The following is a 9,611-nucleotide window of genomic DNA, read 5'->3' as shown; positions in this document are numbered from 1 at the left end:
TGTAACATTGAGATCACCTTCCGTACCAACAAGATAAGAAAATATATTAGACATATGAGCCTTTTTCTATACCAAGCAAATCATCCGCAGCGAAGCGCGGGCAGCAGTGGCTAGTAACTATTCAATTGAGCCTTCAGCACTTCAGGCTTATTTATTTGAGTCGTTGGGTGTGCTTTTCATCAGCGCTCCCACCATGCTTAGCAGGTTCTCACACGACGAGCCGCCGGGGCAGGCAGCGGAGTCTGCCTCCTCTTTCCACCTCGCCGCTCTCCTCCGCATCTCCTCGCTTCCCATCACCTCGCCGACGTGCGTGGCGACCTGCTCCCTCCTCACCTCCTCATCCAGCCGGACGCCGACACCCCACACGTCGCAGGCGTACTTACAGTTGGTGAACTGGTCAGCGAACCCCGGCCAGCACACCATCGGCACGCCGGCGGCGACGCTCTCGCACGCCGAGTTCCACCCGCCGTGCGTGAGGAAGCAGCCCACGGCCGCGTGCCGCAGCACCTGCTCCTGCGGGCACCACGGGGTCAGGCGGCACCGCCCTGCCGTCTCAACCGTGAATCCTGGGGGCAGCGCTTCAAGTGCCAGGCCACCGCCACCGCCACGGATGAGGTTGTCCCTGATAGCCCAGAGGAACGGGTGGCCGCTCGCCGCGAGGCCCCACGCGAACTCGGCCAGCTGCTCCGGCGTCAGCACCGTGTGACTGCCGAAGTTGACGTACACGACGGAGCCCTGTTCCTGCGTGTCCAGCCACGCGAGGCACTCGGCGTCCTGCTTCCACAGGCTCAGGCCGCCGCCGGGCGCCGAGTCGGCGGCGGCGCCTTTGAGTGCACGGCGGAGGAGGGAGCCCAGGGGACCGACGGTGTAGACGCGCGGATACTCGGCACGCAGAGCGGCGAGGACGTCGGCCTCCAGGCCTTCGAAGGTGTTGAGGATGAGGGCGCCGGCGTTGGTGCAGCTGTTGGCCTCCGACTCGTTGAAGCGGAGGCAGAAGTCGTCCGGGTCGGTGGTGCGGAGGAAGCTGGAGAAGTCGCCGAGGCGGATCGGTGGCATGCCGGGGATCCAGTCGATGACGGTGCGCTCGAGGTAGCCGTTCGTCAACAAGCTCTCATCTGCGTGCACATGCCGCAAATATTGATCGATGAAACGCGTATGCTCATCCTGGCGAAAGATTTTCCCTTTGGCGCTGCTTCGTCGGTGCGTGGCTTACCTTTGAGTGGCACGTACCCTCTTTCCTGAAGCTCCCGGAGCCTCATGTGCGTCATCAGCGAGGCCGCGCTGCCTGTCCAGAACGTCATGGTCGGGATCCTCAGCTCCCGGGCCACGCCCAGCGCGAAGCTCATCAGCATCGTGGTGAGCACGCACGAGACGGGCGGCACACCCGTCGTGCAGGTGAGCCGCGTGATGACGTCCCTGAACGGCGCGGCGCAGCTCGTGCTGACGGCCATCTCCAGGCCACGGCCGTAGTCCTGCTTGCCGCGGTCGGCATCGGACAGACCGTCAGGGATGGCCTCGAAGCGGAAGCCATCCCGGCCGCGCACGGCGCCTGGGCCCTCGGTGGCCTGCACGCGGCGGTGGTTGTGCTCGCTGTTGACGAAGGTGACGTAGACGCCGTGGTGGTGTAGCAGCTTGGCGATCTGCAGCGCCGGGTTCACGTTGCCGGCGCACGGGTACGGCACCACCACCACGTGTGGCCTCGCCATGTGTGACTACAGGATGAGGAGGGTAATGTGCAGACGACGACTCGACTGTATAGTCGTCTCCCGCGAGACTGACGTCCGTGAGCTAGATTGTAGTTTTTGTCTCTACTGAAGTCGTCATAAGCAAGACAGAGCGAGTCTAATAATGCAGATTGATTGCATCACGCACTGCTTGCAGGTGGCAAACTTGTATAAGACCCCGACCCGAGGAGCTCGTCGGTCCTGCGGATCATCCAACCCGTCTAAGGGCGCGTTTAGTTGCCAATTTTTTTTTTTATTTTGGCTACGGTAGTACTTTCGTTTATATTTGATAATTAGTGTCTAATTATAGACTAATTAGGTTTGAAAGTTTCGTCTCGCGATTTCTCATTCAACTGTACAATTAGTTTTGTTTTTCGTCTACATTTAATACTCCATGTATATGCCGCAAGATTCGATGTGACACTTTGGGGTGAAATTTTTTGGGAACTAAACAGGGCCTAACTCGTCACAAACAAATCCACTAGCGTCAGTTTGCACCGCCACATATGTCCGGACGAACCCGTATAAGTCGCCCGCTCGCTTTGTTCTTACGCTCACTCACTCAGCGCGTTGTGTGCCTATGCTCCGGGACAGTGTAGGATCGAGATGACGACTAGAGGGGAATAAATAGTCCTTTCTAAATTTAATCACACCGACTAACCGAAACAAATACGGAATTAAAACAATCGGTCTAGCCAAGACAACACCCATCTATCGAAGTTCACAAGCACCTTATAAAGATCCTAATTAAGCAATCAAGGTGCTGGGCTAGCTAGAGCTCACCTAACCAATTCTAGAAACAAGGTCACACAAACCTATGCCACTAGTACTTTAGACAACAAGGAAGCTCATAAACATGCTAGTAAGCAAAAGCACAAAGCTCCTAAGTTCGCACGGCCAAGCTCCAATTTGGAGTTTTTCCCCACCGCCGTGCCGATAAGGCCGAGCTCGGCCATTGCCGTGGGCAGTCCTCCATCTGTCCACCCCGACCCAATCCAAGTGCACTGCTAGCTTCGCTTTCACCTCTACGTCGCCCTACGCTCCTTAGTCGTACCTCTACCGCTACCCTGGCGTTGCTGACGCGGTCGTGTCCGCCGCGGTGCGCCGTCGTGCCGCTCGATCGCTGAAGGGTCGAGATGGCGACTAGAGGGGGGGTGAATAGTCTTTTCTAAAACTTAATTGCGTCGGCTAACCGATACAAATGCGGAATTAAAACTATCGGTCTAGCCAAGACTATACCCCACTATATATGTTCACTAGCACCTTGCAAAGATAACAATTATGCAACAAAGGTGCCGGGCTAGCTAGAGCTCCCCTAAACAATTCTAGGAGCAAGGTTACACAAACCTAGGCCACTAGTACTTTAAGCGACAAGGGAGCTCCTACATATACTAGTAAGCAAAAACACAAAGCTAACGATGCTCACTAGCAATGCTCAATAATAAGGCAACCAATGTCTAATTAGAGAGCGCAAATACTTAGCTACACAAACTAAGCAATGTGACTAACAAGGTTACTAAAACCAAATTAGCCACGCAAGGGAGCTATTTCTATGCTACACAAGCAAGAAGGTAATTAGCAAGCTACACAAGCTATCTAATCACAAGAGCAACTACACAAGCTTAATATGTATAAAAGTAATTGCAAGCTTGTGTAACGGGGATGCAAATCAATGGGAAGAATAAGGTTGACATGATGATTTTTCTCCCGAGGTTCACGTGTTTGCCAACACGCTAGTCCCCGTTGTGTCGACCGCTCACTTGGTGGTTCGGCGGCTAATTAGCATCACCCGCTAAGCCCGCACGTCGGGCGCTGCAAGAACCTACCCCTTGAGTGAGGGTAGCTCAATGACACGCTTTACTAGAGTTGCTCTTCGCGGCTCCCGCGGGGCGAGCACAATGCCCCTCACAAGCACTTCTCCGGAGCGCCGCACAAGCTTCTTGCACGCTTCGACGGAGACCACCACCAAGCCGTCTAGGAGGTGGCAACCTCCAAGAGTAACAAGCATCACCGGCTTGCAACTTGATCACCTAGTGCCACTCGATGCAACCTCACGATGCAATCGCACTAGAATCGCTCACTCACACAATCGAATGATCACTATCAAGTATATGTGTGATGGAGGGCTCCCAAGCACTCACAAGTATGGACACTAAGTCCCTTGAGGTGCTCAGCACCAGCCATGGCCGAAGGCCACTTCTATTTATAGCCCCAAGGGCTAAACTAGCCGTTACCCCTTCACTGGGCAACGGTCGGGCCGACCGGACGCTCCGGTCGTGTTGACCGGACGCTGGACCTCAGCGTCCGGTCGCTCGCAGACGACCACGTGTCCCGGTTCCAATGGTCATTTGACTTGACCGGACGCAGCAGCACTCAACTGACCGGACGCTGAACCTCCCAGCGTCCGGTCGTTTCTAGTAAGCTCCCGAGCATGACCGGACGCGTCCGGTCGAACGCGATCGGACGCAGCCAGCGTCCGGTCACACTCCAGCTACTGCGTCACCATACGTCAACCTGACCGGACACAGCCTTCTAGCGTCCGGTGCATTCAGATCCAGCGTCCGGTCAGTTGACCGACGTCGGCATCTTCACGACCAACTCGTTTTCACTTCTAACTTCTTCACCCTTGCACCAATGTGCTAACCACCAGAATTTGCATCCGGCGGGAGGGAGAGAGGGACCCAAACCCATCTCACCCCTACAAACACCACCTCCTTTGTAAATGTGCCAATCACCACCAAGTGTACACCACCATGTGTATGTGTGTTAGTATTTTCACAATCATTTCCCAAAGGATGTTAGCCACTCAACTTGCCACGCCACTCGATCCTAGCGACAATGCAAAGTTAGATCACTCGAGTGGCACTAGATGACCGATATGCAAACAAGTTTGCCCCTCTTGATAGTACGGCCATCTATCCTAAACCCGGTCATAAACTTCTCTACACACCTATGACCGGTGAAATAAAATGCCCTAGGTTATACCTTTGCCTTGTGCATTCCATTCCATCTCCTTCAATGTCGATGCAACACATGCACCAACACGATCAACAATGATATGATCCACTTCATATCATCACATGATCATATTGGTTCATCGATCTTGACTCTACTTGCTCTTCACCGTTGCCATCGTCCATCGGCGCCAAGTCTTGCTCAAGCTTCACCGCCACGTGGTCCATCACTCCAAAGCCTTCGACTTGCCCTTCACGCTTGCAACCGGTCCATCAAGCCAAGTCTTGTCTTGATCTTCTCCGCCTTGATCACATGACTCAATGTCATGTCTCATGTGCATTTAAGCTCCTTCATCATCACATGTGTGAGCTTTGCAACATCTCCAAGCCATTTTTACCTTCATGGCATATGTTGCTCACACACATGTATCTGTGGACTAATCACCTGTGTATCTCACATAAACATAATTAGTCCACCTAAGTTGTCACTCAATTACCAAAACCAAATAAGGACCTTTCAGTCGCACGTGGTCTGCCTCGCTCGGGCAGCCCCCGGCCATACCATCACCTCGTCCAGGTCCACGGTGAGCCCCTGCTGCTCGCACGCTAGCTGGTTAAGCCGGTAGCTGTCCTAGTTCACCGGAACGCCGCCGCCATCATCGCGGTTAAGGGGCCACTGTAGTTCGTCTCTGGTCTCCTAATCGCTGCCCATCATTGCGCGTTGGCTCGTAGGTGAGCATGGCTCTTTAGATGCGCCGTAGGGGTCCCTAGTTCGCCGGGGTAGCTGCTTAGTGTCGGTCAATGCCGCGCCGGCGAGCGCGGTGACGTCGGGGACCAATCCGTTGCGAAGACGGGTTAATGCGAGGGCTTCCTTGCATAAGCGCTGTCTGTAGGAATAGTGCGCAAAGCGGTCGCGTTAATATCGGATAGCGCGAGGACGTTTCTGCAAAAGTGCCATCGCGTGCGGGCTTCCCCATCGTGGGTCGCCTCGCGCTTGGGCCACGCCTGCGCGGGCTGCGTGTTTGTGGGCCGCGCAGTAGAATTTGTTTTTCTTTTTCTTAAGGAATTAGTAATAGCTTTCTATTTCAATTTCTGAGCTAGATTTGTATAATTGATATAAATTCGTGTAGGTGTCCAAAAATTACGAAATAAATTTTGTTAGGTTTCTAAAATTGTGATCTATCTGGTAGTATAGATAGATTATGTATATTTGTGTTGATACTAAGGGCTATTAAATCGTTTGAAAGTGCTTAATATTATTAGGGTAATTATTGTAGGATTTTTTGTGGTAAATTGGTGATAGCTTTGATCCTAAAATTTTTACAGTAACTTCATTGTATTATTATGTGCTTACTGTATTTTTTGTATCCCTAATATAGCTTGTTTATTAGGGTATCTACATATCCATTAAACCTTTAATTTGAATAAGAGCATGACATTGATTTAGGAAATTAAGCACTTGTTAGGGTGAGCTTGACACTTGATTCGATAGAGCTAATAGTTAGCTTAGTATCTTAGTCATTAGAGCTAGCTTAGTAGCTTAACATGTGTACTCTTATTTTAAGAGTTGTTGTCTAAAAGCTAAGTTGTTGCATCATCATCGCATGCATATAGAGAACGAGTCAGTGGACATCGTGACCACCGACGATCACGAGTTCGAAGAGATCATCGAGGAGTATGAGGAGATTCTCGTGTAGGAGGAGGTCTCGGAGCCGCCACTGACTGACACAGTTGACACCGCGCACCGCGCCTACCCAAGGCAAGCCCCGGCGCATAACCCCTTATTTTTATAATCATTGTATATATATGTTATGTGTATTTACGTTACATAAATCTTATGAAAACCACCTGCATAGATATAAATGTCCTATGAGTCTTACTAGTATAAGTTCGAGTAGCTGTTATGCTTAGGTTTTTGGTAGCATGAGTAATATGCCGTTACTCACAACAGGTGATTATTATAATTATTCTTATGATAAAAATGATGAAAGGAAAATGGAGACCGAGCAGGGATGTGGTATGGGTATTGGTGGGTGTAACAGGTTATGTCCCACGACCAACGGGGCTTAGCTTGGTTATACTATTTCCCTATCCGTATCGATTGAGGACCATCCGTTGTTGTGGATGGTAGTCAGGTCACAGACTTTTTATCCTGAGCACATACTTACTTATGGGAGCGGGAAGACTCGTTATGCTCTTGTCGTGGGTTCTGGCTCTTTCCAGACCGACTGATTGGAGACGGGGAAAGGTGGAGGTCTAAGCACCATATTGAGACCGGGTCTCAAGTGTGGGGGCTTGGAGTCCAAGTTTGGACGGGGACCTGGACCTCTCGACAGGAGTGGAATGGGTTGGTCTTGTTTGTGTCTGAGGTACAAATGGGACGTATGTTTCAGAGTACCCAGCTAGAATACATTGGTTCGCAAATCGCCGTTTCCGTGAGACGGTACGACTTGGCTATGATCTAGCACCGTAGTAAGAACTGAAAGATAAAAGATAGTGAAATGATTCTGATTGCTCACCTCTTGCTTGAAAGTAGAACATGTGCTTACCAAGAATGGTTAGCTAATGAAGTAATCATGACTGCTAATTAAACTTGATCTTAATGACGTACTTCTAGTAATGCTTTTCGCAAATAAAAAAATAGCAAACCCATATTACCTATCATATCCTTTGGAGTCAGAAAAACTATTCCTACTAGTCGGATAAGTCTTGCGAGTACATTGTGTACTCAGGGTTTATTTTACCCTGTTGCAGGTGCAGCTTGAGGAGTAGCTCTGGTGTGGAGGATTCTTCTGGTGGTCACAGACGGATTCTTGTATCGTTTTCGCTAGATGTTTATTTTTATTCCGCTGTTTAATTATCGCACTCTGAACCCTGGTATTGTAATAAATAATTTCTAAGAACTCTTGTTGTATGAAATGGATTAAGTATTGTAAGCTCGTATTCATTATTGGATTCTAGAGGTAAAACGTGGATTGATTCGAGTTCTCTTGTGTGGTGTGCTCGACGGAACTGTCCAATATAGCTAATTTTCGGGGTGCTTAGTGTCTAGTGGAAAACGAGCGTCTCTGAAAACGTGTTATTTCGGATAGTTCTGCCATACTTTCCATATAGTTGGATCTTAAAACAGTTAACACCAAGCCAGATCCGCCTGGGATAAATGGGCACGGTTGTAAAAGCAACAAATAAAATTCAGTTTAATAAAATTGGATATATAAAGAGTGAGCATCCTAACGATGACTAATTATTCTCTTTACTTAAAAGGATAATATTCTCTCTCCACATTAAAGTATACAATTGTGGCCTCCACTAAACTCTCTGATCTTTTTTCTGGATAAGGTTATGTTCATCGGATTAACAACAGTACAACATACATGCATGCTTGTTTGGTACAGATCGAGGTGATATATGGATTTCTCTTTCGGGTAACGTTAATATGTTCATTGTGTTGAACAAACGAAGAAACGCTTTTTAGCTGCAATTATCGACCGCTTACAAAACGCTATTATGCGTAGTGTAATGTGAGAACGCCTCACAAGAGTCGTGAAAGAAATACATAGAGCAGAAAACGAACGAGATGGCATCTTTCTAGTGCTATAGATAGGGAAAAAATAAATAGAAATTGTCATACAGCTTAGGAGAAAAGAGGGGACATATTGCTTGAAATTGAAACCTATTCGGTTAAATGACTTAAATCTCTTTCGACGCTGACCACGTATATACACATATAAATGAGAAAATTATATATTAAATTAAAATAACATTCATTTAAGATGGGATTTGGATACTATATCTGTCCTAAAAATATATAATTTTACATTTTAATTGAGTCAAGCTTCTTCAAACTTAACTAGCATTATAGAAAATATTAGTATTATAATACTTATGACTTTAAAAGATATATTATAAACATATAATTTTAGTGAGGTAGTCATCTTTTGAACTCGGGAACAGAAATTCCCTAACTAGAACTAGAATAGAACAACAGAAGCGCCTAGTTTTGGTACCATAGATCTCAGTGCATGCAAAACGCTTTCCCAGGTCCCCGCGTGTCACTCCTGTTTCGTCACACCCCTGGGCGTGTGCAGCGAACCTAGCCCCCTCCTCCTCTCCCTTTCTCACCCGCCTACCCCACCCACCACCACCCACCGAGAGCCTCCAGTAAGGATTTTTTTTAATTTTAACACTTTCTGTAAACTAATTTTAAATCTAACACTGTTTTTTTTAAAACAAACACTTTTGGCCACGCCTATTGCCATGGCGCGGCGAAATGCCCGCACCATGCATGGTGGCGCGGCGGGTGGTTGACGTGGCGACGACCGGAAATGCTGACCGGTGACGTGGCAGGGCTTGCCGCGCCACCGATCAGGGCGCGGCCGCCGCGCCCGCCGCACCCGCGCCCGCCTGCGCTGGTCGCCGGCAGGGCCTGCCTGCCGCCGAGCACGTCGGCCGCCGCGCGACTGAACGTCGGCATGCCACGGCCACCGGACAGCCCGCTGCGCCCCCCGCGCCCGCACGCCGGCGCGCCACCCCCTCCGGCACGCCACGGCCGCCGGCCAGCCGCTGCGCCCGCCCGCGTCTCCCAGCCCGATCTTGCACGCCACCGCCGCCGAGGAAGAGCACCGTTGCCGCGAGGTACTCCCCTAGTGTATTTATTGATTGAATCGACATTGTTAGTATAGTAAGTTAGTAAAATAAATAAAGTTAGTATAATTAGTAAAGTATAGTTAGTAAAGTTAGTTAGTTTAGTTGGTATAGGTAATATAGTAAGTTAGTATAGATAATAAAGTTAGGTAGTTTAGTTAGTACAGTTAGCGAGTCTAGTTATATATTGGATTTAGTCTAATTAGTTGTTGTAATTAGCCTTGTATAGATGTTAATATTAGATTAGTTAGTATAGTTATAGTTAGAATAGGTATTAATATTACTATGG

The 9,611-nt window shown here is 49.1% G+C and overlaps 1 protein-coding gene across 1 annotated transcript; it reads right to left on the bottom strand.

The window, feature by feature from the left end:
* Positions 1-2,130, bottom strand: LOC136471585 (7-deoxyloganetin glucosyltransferase-like). Its single transcript, XM_066469329.1, has 2 exons — positions 1,214-2,130; positions 1-1,115 (listed from the first exon to the last, which is right to left on the bottom strand). Exons 1-2 carry the CDS (start codon positions 1,704-1,706, stop codon positions 148-150), a joined length of 1,461 nt encoding a protein of 486 aa, XP_066325426.1. The 5' UTR covers positions 1,707-2,130; the 3' UTR covers positions 1-147.
* Positions 2,131-9,611: the final 7,481 nt, after the last annotated feature.

This window comes from Miscanthus floridulus, chromosome 8 (genome assembly GCF_019320115.1).
Source record: "Miscanthus floridulus cultivar M001 chromosome 8, ASM1932011v1, whole genome shotgun sequence".
NCBI classification, from domain to species: Eukaryota; Viridiplantae; Streptophyta; class Magnoliopsida; order Poales; family Poaceae; genus Miscanthus; species Miscanthus floridulus.
Note: the sequence above shows the minus strand (reverse complement) of the source record. Positions and strands in the feature narration are given on the sequence as shown.

Excerpts from the sequence above, each read along its gene's own strand:
- LOC136471585 (XM_066469329.1), bottom strand. The coding sequence starts at position 1,706 with ATGGCGAGGCCACACGTGGTGGTGGTGCCGTACCCGTGCGCCGGCAAC. Across the intron at positions 1,116-1,213 it reads AGGGTACGTGCCACTCAAAG|ATGAGAGCTTGTTGACGAAC; the intron begins GTAAGCCACGCA and ends ATGTGCACGCAG.